Here is a 24,893-nt window from a genome sequence, read left to right on the forward strand (position 1 = left end):
TATGCAGGTCTAAGCGTTCGAGAGTGCGTTCTTGTTTTCGGTGTAACCCGAAGCTAAGCGGTTTAAGAGATCAACGCCGTATAAACCGGCCGTCTGAGAATCGTCTGCAGATCCCGTGCGTGAGAGAAGGCGGAGGGACAGAGCGAGGGAGGGAGGGACGGAGAGCGAGAGAGAGGGGAGAGAAGGTAACGTAAGAAAAGAGAAACGAGGGATGCTGGGAGTGGGAGGGCGCCAAAGGAACGGAGAACGAGAGATCGAGGATCGGGAGGATAGAGAGAGAAAGAAGCACGCGGTTCGGCCTGGGGTAGGAGGGCTAGGAGAAACGTGGAGTTAAACGATGGATGAGGAGAACTCTGGCCAACGGAGGAGCAAGGAGGGCAGGCAGAAAGACGGGATGAAAAATTAGATTTACAAATCTGTCCTGACTACTATGAGATTGCTCGCTTACCGGGCCAGAGATGCTCAACGGTAGGGATGCGATCCTTCTGGCGCCTAGGCTATAAATATCGAAGGGACTTGGAGTTCTCCGCTGGGAGATTCGATTGTACTCGCAGGCCCAGTTCTGCTTCGGTCGTCGCTTTCTGTATCGTTAGTGGAGACCACTGTACTCGAATGTTGACAAATTAGGGGTTGAAAGTTGATGTAATACATGTTTGAGTATGTCTCGACTCGTTTGAGAGCCACTGGTAGCACCAGGCGCTATATCGGGAGCGTCGGAAAGGATCCCGCCGCGGGAACAACGAGTCCCGGGCGTTTTCACCAAAGCAAAAGCTTGAATCACGCGCGTAAGCGTATGTACACATTGCGCGGCGTGTGTCCGTGCGTGACGTGTGCATAGAAGCGCCACTCCGGCGCCTGCTGCCTATGAAAAATGACTATTACTGCCAACCACAGCGTCTCCTCTTCGAGGATTGCCTTTGAGATCCTCTGAAGTTTCCTCGCGGCGACAGTCAGCAACCTTCGATCGCCTTGCATTCAACGATCTTTATTTCCTTAAACAATTTCCAAATTACCAAACTATTTACTTAACTCTCCTCCCATTTTCACACGATTATATCTCGGTTAGATTAAAATTTGCCTTTGTGATCGCGTCCAACGAGAGCCTCGTAGCTCATGTGAATATGCGCAGCCTACATGGTCCGCCCCCTCGACCCACGCGCACCTTTATCTTCCCCTCTGTTAGGTTTATCGCGGCAGCGTCGCTACGTATTAGCCGGTATCTCCGCACCTCGTGACACTTTCGCTCGCGACGACGTGCACCCTGATCGCGAGCTCCACGTTCGCCTTTCCTCGCCACTAGAACCAATTCTCGAAACAAATGCGTCTCTGCAGGCCGATGGGACTTGAAACTCGTAAAACTTGAGCATCGAGTTCTACCTTTCGAGCTCTCCTGAAGAATCAAGTCAAGGAAAGCTCGAAATTATTATAGTCCAACCTATGACTTTCAGTAGCTTGGTTATAGCTTGGTCGCGTGGTTGTCAGAGGTCCCTATACGTTCCAGTTCCACCCTTCGAGCCCTGCCTCTCGAGAAACCAGCCCATGGAAGTCTCGAACGTTTCGAACCTCGAAATTATTCTCAAACTCTCCAACTTTTCAGTAGTTTATCCGCGCGTGATTATCAGAGACCCTTATACGAACAGTTTAGCCCACCCCCTGGCATGTATCCGCCCAAGGCGTTTTTTCTCGCGCGAAACTAACCGTTCGCGGATCGGGGTAAGACGTTACCTCGATGACAGGTGTCTCTAACCACAGTAACTCTCTACCACTGTACAGCTCCAGGCCAGGAAGACCACCAAAGAGAGCCTCCGTCGGTCTGAGCCTCGCAGCCAGCCACCTGGCCGCGGCTACCGGCCACCACCCCCAGCACTCGTTGAAGAAGCACAGAATGGACAACGGGGATTACTACGAGAACGGGCATTTGGGTGAGTGTTGAAGCTTCCTTTAGTCGATAACTCGACGACCATCGTCGCGTCTCGATCGATCGAACCGGTCGTCGGTCGCGGCGCGCTTACCGCGCCGGTTACGAGCGCGCGAACGACTTTTCGACCATTTGCGGTCCAGAGTTCCCTCGCGACCACGACGTTCGTATTTTACTAGCCGCTGCTCCGAGTCTCCGTGCACGACGTTTTATGGAAATGGCGCGGATTTGACGACAGTGTTGCTGAAACTCGGCTGGTTATTTAAGCCCGCGTTTGGTAACGACTTGGTTTCGGTGTTGGTAAGTGGGTTGGAACGGCGAGAACGACGCACTAAAATTTATATTATAATAAAATATTGTAATAAAATAAGCGGTCGAATTTTCGGAATATATCGCGCTCGTGAAAACGCGGATGGGTTTCTTGGAATCTTAGGGCACCTGTCGATGTTCATACAGTAACCTCTTTTAGAAGACAATTTTTTTTATAGAGCAACTGCACGAGAAGTTCATTTTGTAGAAGACGGAGAATGTCCTTGTTGTCTCGACTATAGCTACCATAGATTCTTAAGCTCGATATAAAAATAACAACAGTAAATCGAATCGGTCCATTTCCAAATTATCAAATTAAAATAAAAAAATCAAAATCATCATTATTAAACTACGTCGACGTAAATTTCTGGCACGTAGACATCGATATCGTCGTCGTTGCTCGAACAACATTTAGCGATGTACTCGTCCCAACAAACGATCCGGGTAGACCGATCGAAGCCGCGGTGGAGCTTTTCTCCGAGGCCCTGGCGACATCAAACGCATCGAAAGACATATCTGCTTGCCTGCACGCCAAGTGTGTGCTCGCGCAGAGGCGAGTAACCCTGGTACCAGGGGCACGCACTTGATTACTGCCATCCGTATACGCGCCGGGCCACGGTGACCCCACCGATCAATTAATTAGGGGAATCAAACACACTTGGAGTGAGCAAATTAACTGCAACTGCACCGTGGCGTTGCGCGGCCTGTGACAGCGGTTGCCGATACCAGAATATCGGCACTAACCGTGACCCGCGTGCATCGCTGCTCTCCAATCACTTACCTATCCTGCTTGGTCGCTGGCAAAAATTCTCGAGACACATCTAGTTGCTCAGCTCTCTGAAATCGGCAATTACACCTGAATTAGGTTAGCATACTGCAACGCGATTCTAATGTTGGGGAGTTTTGTAAATCTTCGGAGTAAGATTTCGATGATTTTTTGTCGCAGAGGTATGAGTATCGTTCTTCATTTCATCTTAATCAACCTAAATTGTAAATAAAGGTAATTAAAGACACCCAGATCGGTAAAGGATTCAAATTTTATTAGGCTCGTAGACATAAAAGTCCAACCAAGTCAACTAACGTGTCATTCCCCTGTAGACTCTTTGAAACTGTTCCTGTAACGGGGTTCCCATCCAACTCGCTTCTCGAGAATTTTTCCTCGGCAAGCCTCGGAGTATATTGCCGGCGCGAATCGTAAAATCGCGTCGATATCGCCGTGTTCGGAAATTGGTTAAGCAAATAATCGCGAATACGCCGGCCGTTCAATTTTACGGGCAAATACGTTTGACGGTGCAACGTTAATGAATTAATGCCGCGCGGACGAGCGCGAGCGCGAGCGCGTCGAGTTTCGGAACCGCGACTGCAATCGGGGTAAACGTGGAAACGGCGAGCAATTAATTACGAGCCCGCGGTAATTGTATAATTGTTTTACGACTGAATCCCCCTTTGCAAGTACGATTGATCGAGGCGGCGCGACCCTGTCGAATGCTTGCCCAGATTTTCCTCCAAAAATCCGTCCGAAGGATGTTTATTGGGTTTTTTGGGTAGAACGCTTTCCAAATTATTTTGGAGAATATTTTGTAAAATTTCCGAACACCGTTTCCCCGTTAATATTATATTTCTTTATACCATGTGTAAGCTAGACAGTTGAACATACCAAGAGAACTTTCGATACACCCGTTGCAAAGATCGCGTCTCCTCGTTGGGAGCAATAAATTGAAGAAGATGGAACCACGATCGACCGCAGGAGTTTTTTCAATTTGGATCGATAGGCGAGCAGGCGGACAGCACTTGCCATAACGCAATTAATAAACTCAACGAGCGAGATCCGATCCCGATAGCGGCGGCGTAACATCCATTCGGGGACGAAGCGGGGCACAATGGCCGTGTATACGCGCACGCAGCGGCGCGGACGGCCGATACGCATCTATGTTGTCTCTACGAAATTAAAACCGATGAGAAAAATAAATAGCCCGCGGGAGAGGGGTTTCCCACAGAGAGAGAGAGAGAGGGGGGGGGTGGGAGGTTGGAGCGTCAGGAAGTAGCCAGGACGTGTGCGCGCCGTGTGTGCCCACGATGGGAAAGCACGTTTCCCTCGCGCCTTTTTCGACGTCGTCGCGGCTTACGTTTCAACGTCGATCGTTTTCCGATGGAAACTATTCCCGTGCCTCTTCAACTAGCCCGACCCACGTAATAAACTAATGACTATCGGCTAACGTCGAACGATTCGCGCGCGTTCCCACTCACGCGGCAGCGTAATTATTTAATGCATCGATTACCGAAATAGCATTAATCAAATTGGCCGGCCGCAATTTATATTATATGACCTAATGCATAGCGAATCGTACATTAATGCGCAAACTAAATAAATTATCCAAGCACGCGCGTTTACGCGAGGGGCCAAGGGATGGGAGAAATTCTTATCTGCGGAGAATGGGACGCGTTGAGGGTGCAGGGTCTGCTTTAGTCGATGCACGGTGAGGGAAAAATAAATTTTTGATTGGTGTACAGCCCTTCGATACACACCTCTTTCATAGGTACACCTACCCCTAAATTGCCAAAGAGTAATCTTGGTTCCTATCCTATTTGTCTCCATTAATTTCTAGCATATTCAAACTCTACTATGCGAAGGTGGCCAAAATTCTTCAATCCACGAGGAGGTTTCTCCTCGGTAATGCGTCTAGTTTGGACAGGAACGCACCGCGAGGCGAACGGGTCGCGGTTTTCGAATCGCGGAACGGCAAAGGGGGGGCTGGTCCGAGCGGACGCGCGCGAGAGAGTGTGCGGCCGAGTGGGTGGCAGGGTGGTTTGGCCAGTCGCGGCTGCAACGACGCTGTACTGGCGAGCGAATGCTCATAAAAGCATTGATTAACTGTTGCCGGTCGTAGGTCAGCCAACGCGGTTGGCTCGTGTACCAATAAAACCCGGTTAATAGGGGGCCGACGTCGCTTCGATATCGCGCCATCGACCGTTCCCCGAGACCTCTCCACTGCCGCGACAATTTTCACGCTTTCGAGGGGTCGACAACGGGTTAGCCAGAGAGACCAGCGCCCCCTAAAGCTCGTGGTTGCGACAGAGAGCCAGCCCTCGATATTCGAGGCTATTAACATATTTAAAACATTTAATTTTTTGGAAAAAAACGCGATTAAGGGAACTTCTGAGAAATGATCGCGAAGACTTGTCTAGGTTGGAATACTTATGGGACTGACTATATGTTACATTCGTCTGTTAAAACATTTATCTGAAATTGAATATTCGAAATCATTCCTAAGCCAGAGGTCAACGCAACGCCAAGTGTCGGAGAATCCAATCCAAAGGGGACAGCATCGATTCTTATAAAATACCAGGACGTTTCCCTCTCCCGTCAACAAAATTTCAGAATAGAGTTTGGAAGCCACGAATTTGCGGTCGAGACGGAGCCTCAGGATCGGATATCCGCAAGAAGTAATTAATGAATCCGGTGGCAAGGGATGAATCTCCTGGAGGAAAAGGACTCGCGTGTTCCTGCGAGCAGAGGTTCTTGCGGTGCGACGAGTATCGTCGATGGTGAGATTGGGGGAGGAATCTAGCGAATGGGGCGACGAGAACCACTGGCTTACGTGGAATTTTCACCCTGCGGTCAGAAATTACGCGGGGTGGACACGCTCGGACAGCGAGGGACGCGAAACCGAAGCCAAAACCGAGCGGACCGGGGAGATTTGACGCGAAAGTGAAATAATCCTCGCGATTAAAGCGATAATAACGTCGCCCGAGATTATTACGCGGTCCGCGTTACAGCGACGCAGGGGGTCGACGCCATAACGCCGAATGGACGCGCGTTCATCCGTCGATGTGCTTCGCAGATGAACATTTTATTCGAATAACACGTAAACGGACGCAATTTCTATGTAATTGATTTGGGAGGTTATTGGGATACGCTTTTATTCGTTGAACGTGAAACGTTACTTGATTAGAGAGAAATTGATTGGGGAACATTATTGGAAACGTCATGATACTTTTCGATGCATTGAGTTGAGCGTTGTTGTTATTATACTAGGTTAATTTAAATGTAACTTCTGTTATACATAACATAATCGCTATCCTTGATCGCAATCTATTTCCGTGTAGCAAGCAGCATAAATTATTTGTGAATCAACCTAATGGAATAATCAGCTTGAAAAGCATCGTTTCCAGCCTTACAGTTTCGACGATAGGTACGACTAAACACAAAAGTCTAATACGGAGTTTAATTGGTCAGTCAGATATGAAAGTCGACGAAAACATTCCCCGGCCAGAACGAGTTAAAGCATGACATTCAAATACGAGTAACTCCACACAGAAATCCAACGAGCAGACTGAAACTTTCGATTAAATTGGTTACGGTAAAGGTATCGAATTAGGAGCAAGTAAGTGTATTATTGGTGAAGCAAGAAGTAGAACGACGCCCGAGGAATGCTTTATGAAATCGATTTGACAGTGAACGTATTAAGACACGTAGGAGAAGTGAAAGCAAAAGTGCATTTTATAGAGATATCCACGTGAAATAAAGTTTTAACGAAAATTAAGTTGGGATAGATTAGAATCACCCTCTTCAACATATCTGCTTCACTCTGGGATCACAACATTTTTCTAAACTAGAAAACACCACAAACAAGGGGGTGTTTCATCGTGATTTCTTAAAGAAACTTCATTCTTCATTAAAGAGTAATACTCCATACGTAATTACTCCAGCTATTCAAGGAACGCAATGAATTCGTCTAGCGCGTTCCTCGTTCGCTGTAAAATATGTATATACGTTGGCTTGAGGAGGATCGAGGATTCGGTCGCGGATGATCGCTGGCTCGCGGGGCGGAGCCGCTCTGTACAGCGAAGCGCGGCTAGGCTTTTGAGGCGAGTGACGGCAATTTCCTGCGGTGAAAACCGAGGCTAATTGCTTCAAAAATCTGTACTAATTTTCCGGCTGTTCCGTGGACGACGGAGAGGAGAGGGGCTGCGCTCGCTCGGCTCGCAACGGTGTTCACGGGCATCAGCGATGGTGGTAGTCAACAATTTACTCGTTAGCGGCCGGCGAGTGCCGCGCCGCTCAATTAACTCGCGAATCAACGAGCGGGGCCGCTTTGTCCGTTCGCGAGCGACCAGCCCGCTCGCGAGTATTTTTATAATTTCCATCCAGGGCTCTCCCCGGTCCGCCCTCGTGACCAACAAACGAACCTCGGAAGTGCTTGGAATAATGGAGGGAAAGAAACACGCTCGGAGTGAGAGAGAGAGAGAGAGAGAGAGAGAGAGAGAGAGAGAGAGAGAGAGCAACGGGGTGGAACAACGCTGCAAAAAAAGCGCGAGGGAAATGAAAACCGACACCACGGATCGTGGCTTGTTTTCTGCCGATGAAACACCCCTCGACAAGGGGTAAATGTCTACATTCGGAGGGCGGTTGTTCGTTTACACGAACGCATGTCAAAGGTTCTGGTTACAACCGTGTACCCACGCGAACGATTCGTGGTTTTTTACCCGGTGTTATTTATTTTCTTTTAATTTCCGATCTCGTTCGGGGCTTGAAAGCACTCGTCGCAGCGGGGGGACTGCGAATCGACACACTTGAATTCGCGTGGCCCCGGTACACCGCGGTCGCGGCATTAAAACGCGCCGTAAAAACCTCCGGCGCGCGTTTAACTGCGTGTATCGGGCATCACTTCGGAACGCCGCCCCCTCGCGCGTATTTCTTCTCGGCGGGCTTCGATCCGTGTTTACATCTATTTAGTGGCCTGCATCTATTCCTTTTCTTTTTTCGAGACTCGGGAAACTTGGAATTTCGCTCGAGAATCTTGGAAAAGCAATGGGAGGCTTGCATCTGTTTGAGAGGGTGAGTTTGATGTGTCGTACGTACATTTGTTATAGGTCACTTTTGGAAGAGACGCTCTCTCTCACAGCAAGCTACATAGTATGTAGTACTCCGATTACTATTAGAAAGTGCTGTGTGTTTATCTATTTATTTCTGTAGAAACGGACATTCCCCACTTTTATCAAATTTCAAACCCCTTTTCCTTCATATACAACAAATACGCTCCAACAAATAACAAAGCAGACCAACGAGCATATTTCCAATTTCATAACCCACGAGTTCGAGTAAAACGCGATCGATTCATCGTGAATCGAGGTGACAGCCTCTCTGCAGGGTCGTGCGAAATCGACGCCACTCACCTAGGGAGGATCGTGGATAATAAAAATCCCGGTAGGCATTGTGCGATAAAGGAAACCGGTATCGAACCGATCTCCGCGTTTCTTTCTCTGTTTCTTTTTCCGAAACCGTTCCCCCTGGGGCCGCCCTCGCTGGATCTCCATTTCTCCTCGTCGCACCGCAACGATTCCGCATCGCTCGGTCCCGCTCGACGCAGCGCCAGGCTTATATACCTTTGGCGATGGACAAAAGTGCCCCGTCCCAGCTTCTGGGCCCAGCCAGTCGGAAGATATTAATAACAAAATATGATATAATGGGAGCATCCCCGGCGAAATACAATACAATGTTTATGCAGAGGATTAACCGATGTTAGGAGCACGTGAAAAAGTATCGACCCTGGCGGGGCGAGGCGATCGGTGACGGGGCCCCCTGAGCGAGCGGACTATTGCAACTCGGCTCGGGTACGCTCGCCGTGGCCCTGCCTACGGGCAGATGGCTCCGAAAACGCACGAGGCTCCGAGGCCTCGATTCTCGCTTTTGATTAGCTCGCGGGAAAAGATTTACTTTCGAGATTAGCCCCCGACATCGATTTTTCGGCCGCGACCGATCGTTGAACGCGGACGCTTTCATCGACTTCCCCCTTCGTTCCTGGCGCCCCCAGGATCTTGTACCCTTTACAGTAGAAATAATAATATCGAATATGGTGTTCGAGCTCGTTTCTTACGACTATTGCATCGAATTCCAACAACTGTGCGTGGTGTTCCTCGAGTCGATCCCTCCAATTTACGTAGAGTGTATCCCTCGCGTTGATACAACTCGAAGCGCCAAAGATACGACGAGGGACGAGCGATTGGCGCCACTCTTCGTGGCTTGGGATCTTCCCGATACCAAAGAGAATAAACCGAAAGGCGTCCAGGAGAAAAGAGTTCACCTCGAAGGCGAATCGCCGCGATAAAACCGAAGGATGGCGTGGGCTTTCATGCGTATCATCATCATTTCCGAAATAAAATATGCGTCCCTTTCTCTTTCGACGAGGCGTCGGTCGTTGCGTGCTCTTCGAGGGCTAGAGGACGCTCGAAATCCGAAATCTGGCCCCCCTGGCTACGCGATGGCGCGTATAACAGGCTCTGGCTCGGAATAGATAATTTCGCGGGGACGATGCACGGCCCGTGCCTTTCCTGAGATCGTATCCAATTTTATAAATTCGCGACCGTGCGCAGGAGGCGCGTCGGGACAGAGAAAAACCTGGAGGAATCGAGGGACGCCTCTCGATCGATGCTGCGAGTTCAAGTATCGCCGGGTAGCGGCGAAACACGAGGAGTCTTTTGGAAAAACGGGGATTCGACGATGACGGTGCCGAAGAGACGAGTCGGACAACCGCTCCGGCAAGAAGAGCACGCGAAACGAGTAAAAAAGCGTGGCTTTCAAAGGGGAGAGGCGACGGGGGACGAAGGAGCGAGACAACCGACTACAAACCACCAGGAGTGTAAATAATACTAAGGCTGATTGTGGGCGTGGCTGACAGAACTCTAAAAACCTTCGACTATATATCAAAAGGTTTACTGCTCTCGGATGATGCGAACACCCGAGGAGACCCTTGGAAGAACAAATACTGGGCTGCTCTTTCGCGAGGCGACGCGTGGTAGGTGAGGCTCCTCGAAAGAAGGGACTCCAGAGACAAGAACTCGCGAGGGGCTGTTCCTCGGAGCAAGAGGGGTCCACCGAGAGGTGGCTAGACGCTTCGCGTTGTCGTCGATTACGAGGCTCCGCGAGAAAGATCGACCGTATCTTATTTCTCCTCGCCCTCCTTCTATCGCCAGCTACGTCTTAATATTCTACCGGAGCTTCCGTTCCTCCTCTTTGTTTGCTCTTGCAAACAGAACAGGATTCCATCGCCCTAGCGAGTAGAACCAATCTACGTTGATCATTTTCTATGCGCTGGTTCGTTACTTTCTTCAGGACGCGGCAAGAAGCTGGTAGAAATTAACGACGCAGCGAATATTAAAAGAGTAGGAGACGCAGCGTGGTATGGCGATACGGTGGCGTTCGACAGCGAGTACGCGTACGAGAACAGGAGTTACCTTCGTGATATTTTTTGTTTCTTTATTTTATAAGGACATGTAATCGGTTTTACATCGATTATTGTAGCTATTAGCTGTTTAGCGAGGCCCGACAAAAATCCACTGAAATCAGAAAATTTAGTCTGCAAAGGGTTAAATCTTCATGTGCCCCAGAATAACTCTAGATCTCTTCAACCTGTCCACGTCGCATCTGAAAAGTAAAATTCTATCGTCGGTCGCGAATATCGTCGAATGATAAAGTGAGCATCGCGCAGCGGAGACAGGCGCGTACGTCTCAATACGCGGCGATACTAGCCGGGGCGATTAAGAAGAATGGGTGTGGTAAAAGAGGAAAGCAAGGAAAGAAGAACCAGCGAACGAAGGAGGAGCGAGGAGGTGTACATACCCATGGCATCCACTCTCTCCTCGATTCTTTCCAGACTGGACGCAGGGAGCTGCCTCGATGGCTGCCCGCCTGCTTGTCTGCCCGCTTTGCCTTGGCCGGGGCTGCTAGCAGCGAGCCTCCTCGACTCTCTCGATTACTTGAAAAACCGGATTCCTCCTGCGCGAAACTGTGTTTCCCGTCTCGTGTTTATGTACCAATACACGCCGGGGAACAATGTCGGATGCACGTGCACGGGATACAGGCTAACGGAGCGCTGAGATGGATCGGGAATCGAAGCGACACGAGGAAGCCCGAGGAAAACGCGTCCTGGAGGAAGCAGGAAGAAAAAGAAGTGGGACAACGGGGTGTCGCGAGTGCTGAAGTGTATCTTTGTGGGGAGATAGGGGTACTTTCTTTTGAAAGGTCAAGCTTTACTATAATAAGTAATCGCTATGTTAGGCTACTGTACTCTGTCTGAACAGAAAAGGAGCCCGCAACGCTAGGATAGAACCCACCCCTCGATAACTCGATGGAAGAGCGACTGCTACTCGATTCAGAGGTCACAATTCCGATTTCCAGCGTGTACCCTTCTTTTTCCTCGACTCCTGCGATACTTAAAGGGCCGCGATGTCATCGTCCGTGGTCGGAGGGTCGGTGTTCGAGGGTTAAATCCAAGGGTTTTCGAGGGAGTCAGTGTCGAGGGTAAACATATACATAGCTAAGCGCAAATAACGCGCGCGACCAGAGACGAGCGGTGGTCGGTCGATTTCTTCGTCGTTTGCTAAGAACAATGGCAGGGAGAGAGACCCCCGGGGAGCATCCCTCGGACAAAGGGCAAATTTTCCAAATAATTTCACGTTGGCCCGTCTCGGTGGTCGCCCGAGCGAGCAGCGATGCCGTTTCTCCGTCTTTGCTGGCGAAAAGAAGTACAAAGGAGCAAGAGTCTCCATCGATTCTGCTCAGGGCGAAGATCGAACGGTGCACTCGCGGTTTTCCAACCCATCGTCCTCCCAGTAAAGTTCCGATGGCTGGAGACGCGCTTTTCTAGTTATCACGGTGACGAAATGACACTAAAGTCTGCACCAAACGTTTCTTAACGACTTTATCGGGAGACCTGATATAACGGTTGCGTACTAACCACGAGGAAGTAACCATATCCGAAAGTAGACGTCCAAATACCTGGCGGTACTACCGATACGCTCGTCAAGAACGCAACTACGCCTCCTCATTCCGCGATAAGGCATCGAACGCATCAAGCCACATCAAACGAAAGAATCCGCTTGATCTCCGTCGAGGAGAACTCCTCCACCTCTTTCCGCCTCGATTGCAACGGCATTCAATAAAAGTAGCCACCGACTCGTCAGAGTGGGGCTCCAGTTCCTGGAACCTCTTCCCTTAGCCCTATGCGCTACATGTCCGTCGCGAGTGTCGGGGAACGAGGTTGAGGAGGGCCAGAGGAAAGCTCGTTTAGCCCTGGCAATTTATTCTCGCGTTTTGTAATTAACACCAGAAAAGAAGTAGCGCAGATCGGTCGTTTCTACGGGCGCGAGACGCACGAGGGTGGAGGTGTCCACGGGTCGGTGGCCGATCCCTCGTTTCTTTCTCCGGTTCCCTCGCGGTCTGCCTCGATTTCGCTACTCCACCTTCGTCCGGGCCGTTCGCCATGCGAGGAAGAAAACACGCGTATCGTTATTAAGCGGGAAGTCGGGAACCCGCTGGATACCCCGAGCCGTGGATGAGAAACCCGTGGACGAGGGGGCGGGGATGAAGGGTAACGAGAGAAAAAGTGAGATCCGCAGATACGGAGGAGCGAGGGAGGCGAAGTGGAAGAGGGACACGCGGTCGGTAGGGCTCGAGAAGTTGGATGGAGACGGAGAAAAAGGTGGAGAGGTGAGGACGACGAGGAGGAGGATGATGGAGGCCTCTCTCCGCATGCCACTGCAGTCAGGCCAGACAGAAAGCGGTCTGTATAATTATGGGTTGTCACCTCATCAGCCACGAGAGGGGCGAGGAGGTGGCGGTGCCCGTCCGCGCGCGGACCCATGGGTGGGAAGTTATAGGAGCGCGGTCTTTAGCTCAAATTGTGTTTTATCGCCCGTCGCGTTCGCTTCTCGCGACGTCCATGGGATAGGGCCAACCGTTCTTAGCAAATCTCCCTTCTCCCCTGAATTCGCCTAGACTTCTATCAGATGAGAAGGAACGAATAAAGGGAAGTACTAGTGAAATACTGAAATACCAGTCCAACGAATCCTGAGGTGTCGACTCGAGTCTCGACATCGATGCCCTTCGTTTTCCACCACGACTTCTGGCTGCCAGATCGCGATCCCGATCACCGAGGTCGCCTCGAAACGTCTTCATCGGTCGTGAAGATCGCGACCTGCGCAAATAGCTATTGTCGAGGTTATAAAAATCTGGGAACGCGCGTTTTAAGTATCCTCGACGATCGGAACGTGCCGGGCCGACTCTCTCCGCTCGGTTTCGCGAGGCCCTTTCGCTTCCCCTCTTCTCCACGGTTGTCGATCGCTCTCTCGCTCTTACCGCGACTCGCTCACGGGCTTCTCTTCGTACACACGTAGCAATCTGCGAGAGAGCGCATACGCAGGCGAGACAGAGGGAAGGGTACCCGCGCGAGAAGGTACTGAGGCTAAGTGGAGAGTTTAGAGGGATTTCATTAAATCATATGGATTGGGGATAATGTATGTTATTGAGCGGAGCGTTCAAATCGCGCTCTATAAGTTGTAATAAGTCCAATTTTAGGGCCGGTCATGGGCCGGGTCTCGCAGTGGTTGTCAAACCGCTCGAAGGCTCCCCCTGGCTGCGGTTTTACGAGTACCGGGGTCGTCGCGGGGGGACCGACAGTCACTGGTCAGCAAACCCGCCACTTACTCGTCAAACGGCCAGCCGGTCCGCCGAAATCACTGCCATTTAGATAATTTGTAATAAATAGGCACCGCTCATTTTCTATCCCCTCGCCCCTCTGCCAGCCCCCGTGCACCGTCTCCGGCCCTCACCCCTTTCTGTCTCCCGTTGCGTTCGATCCTCCCAATCTCAGTCTCGCAATAGCATCGTCCAACGCGTCATCCTTGCACGAATGGAATCCCGAAACGATTACAGAGCCTCTCGGCCCGATCTCTCGCGAATCTCCGATCCGAGAGACAATGTTCTCGTGGGTTACAATCTCGAGCTGCCTCGCCGCGCCAGGTCTGGAGGGCTTCTTCTTTATGGGTTTCAGCGTCGCGAGCTTGGCCTCGGGAGGTGTTTGTTTTCGCGGCGGAGCTGTCTCGGAGTGGGTCTGGCCTTGATAGGGACAGACAGACGGATAGGGATGCAGATTACTCGTGGAGGCTAAGAATCAAAGAATTCATTCGTTAACGTCATTCTAGTTTCATCTATTGGGACGTACGTGGAATCAATGTTTTGAGATTCCATTACATAATCGGGTATCGTCTTGATTTGGCGGACACCAGATGACACCAGCTATGCTTTCGTAATATTATTGCTAACTCGGGACTGAACGATCTCGAAGAAAACTCCAATCCGTAAGAACTGTATCATTTCTATTGTAATTTCTGTGGGAAACTCAAAATAGTATCTGCTTATCAACCTACCCGTCCCAATAACCAAGCTATCCCAAACTCAGAGAGACGTCGCGTCGCGAACAGATATTTGTCCGCGACCAATCGCTACCCCTAACAGCTCAGACCGTTGACGAAGATATATCGCCCTAGGAAACCTCGAAACACCGAAAATCCACGTAGCTGTCGGTCGAATCGAGCAAATATGCCCACGGTATTTGTCGCGGGCACACGAGCGCCCGGTTCGCCATCGTTAGCTCCCTCGACTGGAACGTTCGCTACATCGTACGATTCCCTTTTTGCTTTCAGACGTGCCGAGGATGGAGAAGTCTCCGTTGTTGGCGAACGGCTACAATCACCCGCCCACGCATCTCAGTCACATGCAGTTCATGCAACTGGGTGGACATCCTGGCGCGGGACACACCGCCATCCTGTCGCCGGCTAGTCTGCCTCATCACCTGCAGGCACAGGCTCAGGCGCGCGCCGAGCAGGGATTGAAAGTCAACCCGAACATGTCCAACATGGAGGCTCTCGCGAGGTAAGCTTGGTGGATATTTTACGTCAAAGATCGGGGAGAATTATTAGTTGATCTCGATCGCGTTCACTAAGTAAAGAAAGTTTTCACCGCGTTGCAAGTGCGGCTCAATTTTGAAAATATACACATTTTAATACGAAACACGTGCAAGGCACGTTACTTCGGTCTTTCACGAAAGCCTCGTCGTAAACTGCTATTCTGTGACGGGAATTTCTGAAAATTCCTATTCGATACTCTCATAATTGACGACTTCGCAGAAGACAGAGTGTCTCCAATTACTTTTTACCCTTGCGCCAAGCAGCTTGAATGACGTCGATCGACAAACAGCAGGGACTTTTCAGGATAAACGGTATGGGAGTCGGATTGGGAAATTGGATTTGCTCGTTTGGAGCTCTTCCGCGGAGGCAGTCACGCCTCGTCCTGTCCGGGGTGGTCGCAACGAAGGGCCAGCGAGGCCAAAAGAATACAACTTTAAGAGGATTTGAAGAGACGGCGAAGCCGTGGAAATCCAAGGGGTCTCGACACTGCTTGATCTTTCCTTCCCTCCTCGTTCTCTGGCCGGTAGCGACAAAGTCCGTTTCCTTGGGCGCGTCGCGTTCCTTCTAGGTCGTTTACTCGGCTCGAGTTACGTGCGACCTCAACCGAGCCGATCCTCTTCCGCGTGTCGCGACGTCGACATCCACGATTCACCTTTCGCGAAGCAATTCCGACGACTTTGCACCATGCAAAAATTACGAGAAGTGCGCCCAACTCCTCGTTTGACATTGAATCGAACGTGAGATTAAAACAATCAAAGTGAACTCCAATAAACTTTAGAGCCTAAAGAGTTCTCGGGAACCGGTAAATCCTCGAGGCGTTGCGGTTCGAAGACGTATATCGCGGATTAAAGCTCTCGGCTGAGTCGTTCCGCGTTCTGAGGCACCGACTGGGAGAAACAGAGCCAGGGGTTCCACGAGTCGTTGAAGGAGGATGTTCTTCGGAGAAGGGTAGAGACTGGAGCTAATCCTGGCATTTGTTAACGCGTTTCTAATAGATGCTGTAGGCGGGAAACCCTACCGGCCTACAGTAATTAGCAGACCCTATTACGAGTCTCACACTTGGTATTTCTATTTTAACATGATTGTTTACAAATTTCTCCAAGTAAATAGTCCTGAATGTTCGAAGATATCTGAGTATTCTCGCCAATTACTCTGGATCGCCGTCAGTCCGCTTTTTCCTCGTTCTCTCGCGTTATCCAACGCTTCGCGACGTCGGCGTCGGTCCGCGTTTAGAAAATTCTGACGAGGGAACACAAAGCGTCGTCGACGTTGGGATCGCGTCGTCGATTCTTCTTACCGGCCTGGGGGGAGTAATGCGGAGCAGGGACCGTGTCCTTCCGCATCTCGGCGTCTACGTGCACGCGCAACGACGCGACGAAGGCGGCGCCGCACGTTTCGCATTATGATTTCAGCGCTTTGCTTTTAATTAAAATGCAAATCTATCGTGGCAGAGAAGAGCGAGAGAGATCGGAAGGTAAGACGGATTACGTCTGGGGGCGGCACGACAAACACCGGAATATGATTAATTCAACGCAACCCCATCCTGGCGCACCGCCGTCACCGCTGCCCTATCGCCACCCTCTAATTCAGCCCCGAGCAAGGGCTCCTCGTCGAACGCGCGACCTGCGAGCCTCTGCCTCGCGTACTTCCTTCCTGCTCGAGGTCGCGACGTCCGCCGTCGATCCACCCCTAATCGCGGACGTCCCTGGATTCCGTTTTTCTCGTTTCTTTCGGTTCGACGCGTACTCCGATGGTGGAAGCGTTTTCGACGGTCGATACGCGTCGAGTAAATTAGCCGTGAGCACGGGAGCCAGGCGACGTCTTTTTTAATCAGCGACTTCAAAGCCCCGTCCTCGGCGTCTTCGTCCTCGAGAGTCGGGACAGGCACGGACGAGTCAAAGGACAAACGAAAGACGAGACGGAACGAGAGGAGGACTCTTAATCAACCCCGCGGATCCACTTTCCTCGGGGATATCCCGTCGCAGGGCTTATAATTAACCGATTCGGTTATCAACCCCCGTCCCAGACTTTTTCTGGCCATTCGAGTAAGGATTGCAGGATTGGAAATCATCCCCCTTAGATTTCTTTTCCCCGTCACTGACGGGTCTCTTGCTCTATTTACATCTCACCATCGCTTTTCTGATCCACAGGTCCGGGACGGTTTGGGAGAACTGCCGAGCAGCCTACGAGGATATCGTCAAACATCTCGAAAGGTAGGAGAATTCAAATATTCAAGTATCGTTAACGTTAGGCCGAGCGAAACGCGACTCTGACCTCGCTTAAAGACTCACAGGTGCATTTCTGATGTGATTTCATGGCAATAGTCAAGACCGATTAATCGCGACGCGACATCCCTTTCGAACTGTAATCTTAAGTGTTGCGTAGGACGTTGATCGTATAGGTAAAACGGTCGACTGTGAATCCGAAGATCGTGGCTCATTTTTCGTTTAGACTCCTACAGTTCTTGTACCATCGAAGTTTATAACAAATAACAACGCCGGGGTACCGTCCAACAGGCTCGGGATACAGCAACACGCTCGCGCGCCCATCGCTTGCTTCCGATAAATCAGCATTACCGTCGGCATCGAGTGTTCCGCTCGCGCGACACGTTGAGTCCACGCTTGACGCAGTAATGCCCGCGTGATTTGTACGGTGCGAGCACGCACCGCCGTCCTCCGCCACCCTCTCGTCCTCAAATCTATCCACAGGCAGCCTGGGTCCCGTCACCGATACGACACCACCGACCTCGACCACCGACGGTCGGCCGCCATCAGCCACCACCGTCATCCGCCACCGAGGTTTCCCCGTGATCCTAACCACTTGTCACTTCACGGCACGCAGATCATCGTCGCGACGTGCCCGTCCATCATTCGGGGGATTAAATCATTCGACTGGCTGGGAAACGGCCGCCCCCTCGTGGCAGAGGGTTGCGTTCCTTTTCCAGGGGGAGGTCTGCGCGCGAAAAGCGGATCTCGCGCTCCGCGGGGCCGCGAAATCGCTCCCAGACAGACCCCTGGTGCCACTCGCGAGCTACGAGTTGGTCCTTAGTTGACAAGCGAAGAGTTTGCTAAGGGTTGCTCGGGGGAAATATTATTGCGAGAATCGATTACTTCCTCGGGGAAGGACGTTGAAAATAAATCATATCTTTATGAAACTTAGAGGCTGTTTTAGTGAATATTTGGTGATAACAAATAATTTTGTTCAATTCTAGAGAAATGAATAATTCTAAGTCTACATCCCTTACAGAAGGTTTGGTGTCTCGATCAAGGTGCCAGAGGAGACGCAACCCTGCGACGCAGGGTGTCGAAAATCGTCACTTGACCGTCCGAAACGTAATTTCCAATTCAAAGGCAATGACCATTGCCCATTCCCCCATTTCCGGCGCCCCCGATGGCGCGCATCCCCCAGCTCCGGAGTTCTCTGTCCGTCCCGTTCTATTTGCTTTCCCAGCGAGTCGACTTCGTCAACCGGACAAACGCGTATTGTGATTTCAGCCTTTGACTGGTAGCCGTTCGATGGATATCACAGGGGGTGGCAAATGGTCGCGGACTCGCGCGCAGACCGACCGGGGGTGGAGAAACAGGGTGGTGAATTGGGCGCGCGCGATCGCGCGGAGGCTGGAAGGGACGGACGAGCGAGCAGCGTGAATATTCATGCCCGGAGAACCCTAGACGAATTCGGACTTGTTGCGACTGACACTGATGTAAACCTTTGTTTATCCTGCGTGCACCGTAACCCTCGATCGGTCCCGTCCACCCCCGCAAACGCCTGGCAGTCGGCGTCGAGCCATCCAGCGACCCGAGTATTTAGCTGCGAGTTAAATTCTGATTAATCGTCGGTGGCCGGGGTTATTAATTGTTTGTCCTTTTGATTTTACGAGCTCACGCCCCGAAATCTCGTTCTCCCTCTTCGACGTCCGTACGTTTCTCTCTTTCCGTCTTCTTTCGCTCTCGATTCTCTCCGTTCTAATCCCGATGATTTGTTGTCGTTAATCCGACGGGACCCGAGTTCCGTCGCGGAAGTTATTCCGCTCGTTTGTCTTTGCGTCGCAGTTCGGTCGATTAAATCTCATAAGCCGCAAACTTACCCCTCCCGCGTGGAAAAAGAACGAATACACTCGGAGACCACGCGTTTTTCGGGGACGTGAATTCCGACTGGTTGAAATTGTAAGTTTTGTAGAAGGGTGGAAGGGAACCGAATCGCGGAAACGAGGGACGGATTCGTCCACCCCCGCGGCTCTAGCCGTGAACTAAGTAATATTAATGGTCTCCCCGATGGTAGAACGCGCTCGCGCGGTATCAATGCGCTAATGTCGGCTTCCTGGCTTTAAAACTACCCCGTCATTCCGGGATAATTCGCGCGCATTGTCGCTCGCCATCCTGCCACGTTGGTTTTGCCACCTTCAGCACCCTCGTCGGGGGTTCCTTATCGTCTGCTCGCCCTGGACCGCGTTACTTCTGAAATTTCTCACCATCCCCAATCCCTTGCTCCCAGCTTCTTTCGCCCCTGGCCTTTCTCCTCTTTCGGGGAATGTTGCGAAGACGTCATTAATTACGACGACGACGACAACGTCGACGAGCTTCTATCGTCGGGGACATCTGCTGGAAAATAATATTCATAAAGTTGAGCCCCGTCGTTACGAACCTCGTTTCTATCCATCTTCGACGCGTGCTCGTTTCGTCTCCTGTCCACGAGAGCCCTGCGACAACAGCTTTCACCACCCTTACGCTTGGTCCTTTAGGTTTCTGATGTTTAAGCTCTATAGGTGGATAATTTTAATATCGGTAAGAGAAGTAGATTTGAAAGCAAATTGTATTCGTAACGCGTTACAAATACTCCTCGTGTCCAAATCACTAAATATGATACCACAAAAATAACTATCAACGTAGAAATTAAATCCCACCTTTTGTACTCACGTTTCTCAACAATTTATTCCAAGTCAATCGTTTTATAAGCAACAAAATTATACATTATTCAGCTTTTATTTTTCTTTCGAATTCTGCGCCTCGCAGAGTTAATATCCCCATGGTCGATTCGTTCGCGCAACTAGGGAAATTAGAGGCGAATTTGTGACACGTACGAGCGGATCTTAGGCGTTTCGTGGCAGTGAACACGCGGGCTTAGAGTCGTCCGGTTAAACAAGGATAATAAACGAGCTAGTCACTGTGTGACGGTATTAATCATAACGCGCGTATGCGGACGCGGCTTAGATGCGCGCGTGAGGGCACGCGTGCGTGTCGTAGCGCTGACAGTTCGTTTGAACGCAATTAGCGTGCCGCATGATAGTTGCCAGCTTAACACGTTCGCTATCGCGACAACGATCGTCGAATCGAATTAACCGTTTCGTCGCGTTCCTCGCCAAGAAGACGAGACCAGTGGACCGAGGCGCGACTGCGTCCTGGATTATCTACGATTATTTTTATTCAACGTTCATTCTTTTTACCCATAATGCGTGAGGTAACTTAATCTTTGATTCCTTGGTTATTCCATTCGTAAAATACTGTTTCGCTATCTGAAGTTAGTATTTGAGATAATTAGAGTACATATATCACAATATAGGTCTCTGTGTGAACCTGATAATTTCACGAAAATTATTGGAAATAAGACGTTCACGAGTAATTCCAGGTTCAAAACGGTGAAGAAACTGGTTAACGCGATTACCTCCATCAACTTGGATGCAAGTTGCAGTAGAATATCAAAAGAAGATCTACCTTGTATATAGTTAGAACCAGTAAGAACACGTAATACCATACCATCATCGATACTTACAAATACCAAAATAAGTGGAATCACCGAGTAATGAACAGACATGTCCGACGAGTCGTGATCACGCGTGCTTCGAAAATGTTTAATTCAATTTTGTAGGAAACAGAGCTTCTTTTTTATTTCGTACTCTACATTGGAAGTGTCGTACAAATGAATTTTATCCATTTTATTTAATTTTTCTTTGAGCATTAAGTAACATCACTCGCCCTATTATGTGAGAATTCTCTGTCCTGAACATTTTTGCCCCTCCAAATTAGTTTATATAACACAAATTCCACTATAATTCTATTTATATATATATATTATTTTTCGACGAATTTCCGTGTTCCTAGCTCGAGGGTTGATTTAAATCAGTCCCGATCGTTTTTGTTCGCGTGACGCGATTATCCCAGGGGGAAGGGGACGATCGTCTAGACGATCATCGTGGATCGCGCGACAGGAGGATCCATAACGTTCGACGAATGCGTAGGATTCGTTCCACGAAGTCGTCCGCTCGTGCCAAACGTCCTGACCCGAAAACGGACCCTTTTAATGACCCTATTGCGAAACGATATGGGCTGGATCTCGCGACGATCGTCGGTTGCGCCACGATCCTTCGATAAATTGATCCCTGCGTACCATGTGGCCCTGCGTCCGCTGGACGCTCGTTCGATAAATCTAATCCCTTGTCCCACTTACGGTTAACCGTGCAGGCCTGTCCACGCCCTGTGAATTTGCTATATTAGAGGAAAGCGTAGATTCCCCTTGCAGATATCAACCCCTTCGCGCTACGCGAACTTTGACGTTACCTTTCACCGCGGAAGAACTCATTTCCCAAAGTAGTATAGAGTTTCAACACGTTCACTGTTAGACTAATACTCTCTTTCTAGTGTGATTAAATTTTGTTTGTAGACTGTTGGAAATTACAAGATGAAACATTCATCGTGGTATTCATTTTTGGAACTTTATGGAGGAATAAGAATCTCATTAAAATTTATTTTCAACTCAACTCTTCGCCTCCTCCATTCAACGCGCAGACCTGCCAGCAACCCCGTTATCAATTTTCTTTCCTCGCTGTTCTTCTATGTCCACTTCCTGTCTGTCGCGGAACTGGACCGCGAAGCGTCTCGAGTCGCATAAAACGTTAAGAGAATCGGGGAACGAACGCTCTGGACGATGCGTTAACGGCCCCCGCGTTGCATCAACGGTAAATCTTTCGACTCGTAAACCTGCTCGTGGGCGAGAATGGGGCGACTCGCGACAGGGTGCCGTGGCTCGCGATCGCGAAAAAAGAGCCGTCACCCCGAACCTCGCGTTTATTTTATTAACTCGATAGGGGCGAATTATTTATCACGCGCTGCTGGCCCACGTGGCCGCTGGTCCAGGTGGAGCTGGTGGTGGTGCGAAAGGGGATAATTAACGCCAGCTCGTTAACGACCGGTCGCTTTTTACTCCAGCGCCTCGCTCGACTCGCGAGGAGACGTTATTTTTAGAGAACGCGTCGCGTCGCGCGGTGATGGTTTCCGGGTCATTTGCGCCGACGTAGCCGAACCCAACGGGATTATTTCGATAGTCGTCGAGTCGAAGGAAGATAACGAGGAAGCCACGTCGTCCTGGGAGGGCGGACAACGTCGTCGACTCGGTTCGACGAACGTCGTTATTAGCGCTGCCATCGGACGACGTCAACAACGGTAACGAGCACCGTCGTGTAAACGTTAGCCCCGAACCGACGAAACGATGATTAATTAAAAACATAATTAGTCGCGGCGCGGCGTTCGCGACACCGCGGATCCACCCATCGTTCGTTAATGTACCGTGAAATTGTCGACCACCTTGTTTCTCTTCCGTTCCGTCGATGCTCTACCGATTTTTCTACGATAATCTCGTTAGGAGTGCGTTATTTTCCACGGGGAGTGTCGAAAGGCGACAACTAACGAGCCAGCTTCTTCCAATTTGTCTCCAGAAGCTACATCGTTACGGTTTTGTTCGTGGAATTGGAATTGTTTATTGGACAGATGCGAGTTTATATTCGGTATAATACAGTGACGATTTTATGTCTCTAAAAGTAGCGCCCTTAAAATTATAGATAGACAAAAATGTAACATTTTCCAAGTTTCTTTGATCCCAGAACTGGATGCGTCCGTTCTTGGAGAAGATCCAGCATCAGGGGCGGCGTTAATCCGAGAAAATACCGATTCTAATGGTAAAATATCTTTGCCCCCGTCGTCCTTATTTCGACGCAGTTTCGCGACGGGCGAGATATATTGTTATTAAATGGTCTCCCTTCGGCGGTGCGCGCACGCCAGTATATTACGTGGCGGGGCACCTCGTGCCCTCGCACACGCACGCACAACGGCCCGCACGCAGCTCTCAGCCCTCGCAGCGTGCGGATCCTCTTATTTACGGATCCGAGGCATGCGATTCGGTCGGCAACTTCCGCTAGACGGGTTCCGTCACGCCGCGCGACACCTTTTCGCAAATAAATCCCTTTAAATTCTCCAAAAGACTTTTTTTTATTAACGACAACTAGGTCTGTGTCCACCTAGAATTGTTGTGTGCTGAACTATCAAATAAATTTCGCATTTTTTTGGAGCGCCGTGGAAAGCTGTCCGTCGAAGGAGGCTACGAAGAGGAAGAGGTGGGGAGGTTAATTGAAAAGCAGCGGAAGGGTGTCGTTAAATAAACCGCGGACGAACGTTCCTGCGGTTCCGCGCTACCGTTTCCAGGCCCGGTTTCGCCGCCACTTTTGGTAATGAACTAATATTTGCAGTGTCCGTCCGCTCGGTGGTTTCGACGCGTAGCACGTACCTTTTGCCTCGGCGAGAATCGCGTATCCCTACGCGCGTCGAAGGGTGCGTGTGTACGCTCCACCAGCGGGGCCAGCTTTCGACAAATATGCAACCCCTCGGGGCTTCTCCGGTCCAGGTTTAAAGGTTACCAATCCAACCGATACCGCGAGAAAATTGTACGCGCGGCTAGCGAATGTTGACGCGACTTTTATCCGCTGTCCTACCATCCAGCGTGGTTTAAATTATGCTTGCTATCGTTAAGTGGCTATAGTTGACAGAGGAAAACATCAGGCCTTCCACTAACCAACCTATCAACTCCATAGACAAAGGAGGGTCTCGACGGGTCATTTTTTCAAGTTGTCGTCGAGCATGGAATCGTCAGCGGAGAATCGAGCCGCGGAAACGTCGATGACAAACGATCCGAAACGGTCACTCGAGGGGAGTAATCGTTTCTCAATTGAAATCCAATAGCAAACGGTATCAACCGCGCGCGTTCCTCGCCCCTCGAGACGGCAGTGGTCCATTGATCATCGGTCTAAAGTGTGTCTGACGCGAATTATGCGAAAGGAGGCGGAAAAAGTGTCGGGCGTCCCTCGACAACAACCGTGGACGGACACGGACCGCGCGATGGCGGGGAATTTTCCGGAATTTAAATAATATCCTTTTATATTATCGAGCAGCGCGCACTGAAAGTAGCAGCCGCACGCTCTCTCGTACGTTCGCGCCGCTGCGACCATAAATCCGGGCGCAGCGGCGTCGGGAGAGAGAGGAAATCTACAATTCTAAAGCTTTCCATAAAACACTCGACAAAACGCTTCGCCCGCGGTTTTCGAGTGGCCAACGGGGCCCTCCACCGCCGCCTCCCCCTCCAGCTTTTTCCCGCGTCTTCCCTGCCCTCGTCGAGCCCCGTTCCGCCCCCGCGAATCTGTTGAAATATGTAAAACCGTGTAACCTCTTCGATTTACATAGCAACGCGTGGGCGATCCCTCTTCCCTCCCCTCAGGGGACGGTGAAAAGTGCCCGATCCTCTCCTCTTATTAATTGATCGTCCGAAATCCGACGATCCACTTTCCACCCTTTCGAAAAACCCTTCCCTTCCACGGGATCGCCCCTACGACTCGCTGGCTTTTCAATCCCGCCCGAGCAGACACGCGAGACATCGATTTCATCGCGCGATACCATTTTCCAGGGTGTGGAACTATATTCTCGTAAAAATTGCTAAGAATGAAACCATTGGACCCTAATGGAGACCGTAGCAAGAGTTCGTCTAACGCAAACAATGAAAACGACATCTCCCTCGTAGCGTGAGACGAGTGGACGCGAAAAGAAAGAATCCGAGCCATGTCTGAGGAACGTTGTCTCACGTGATAGACGTCCATCATCGC

At 50.4% G+C, this 24,893-nt stretch overlaps 1 protein-coding gene across 5 annotated transcripts in view; it reads left to right on the top strand.

Moving 5' to 3' along the window:
* LOC128876512 (dachshund homolog 2) overlaps positions 1–24,893 on the top strand; it is a 173,229-nt gene that overhangs the window by 66,889 nt on the left and 81,447 nt on the right. For 4 of the 5 annotated variants that reach the window (XM_054122939.1, XM_054122942.1, XM_054122943.1 and 1 more), the window contains exons 2-4: positions 1,774–1,922; positions 14,711–14,939; positions 17,125–17,187. In XM_054122939.1, coding sequence (XP_053978914.1) covers positions 1,774–1,922; positions 14,711–14,939; positions 17,125–17,187 — 441 coding nt within the window. The remainder of the gene's footprint in view (positions 1–1,773; positions 1,923–14,710; positions 14,940–17,124; positions 17,188–24,893) is intronic. The other variant, XM_054122940.1, reaches the window with a different exon arrangement.

This window comes from Hylaeus volcanicus, chromosome 5 (genome assembly GCF_026283585.1).
Source record: "Hylaeus volcanicus isolate JK05 chromosome 5, UHH_iyHylVolc1.0_haploid, whole genome shotgun sequence".
NCBI classification, from domain to species: domain Eukaryota; kingdom Metazoa; phylum Arthropoda; class Insecta; order Hymenoptera; family Colletidae; genus Hylaeus; species Hylaeus volcanicus.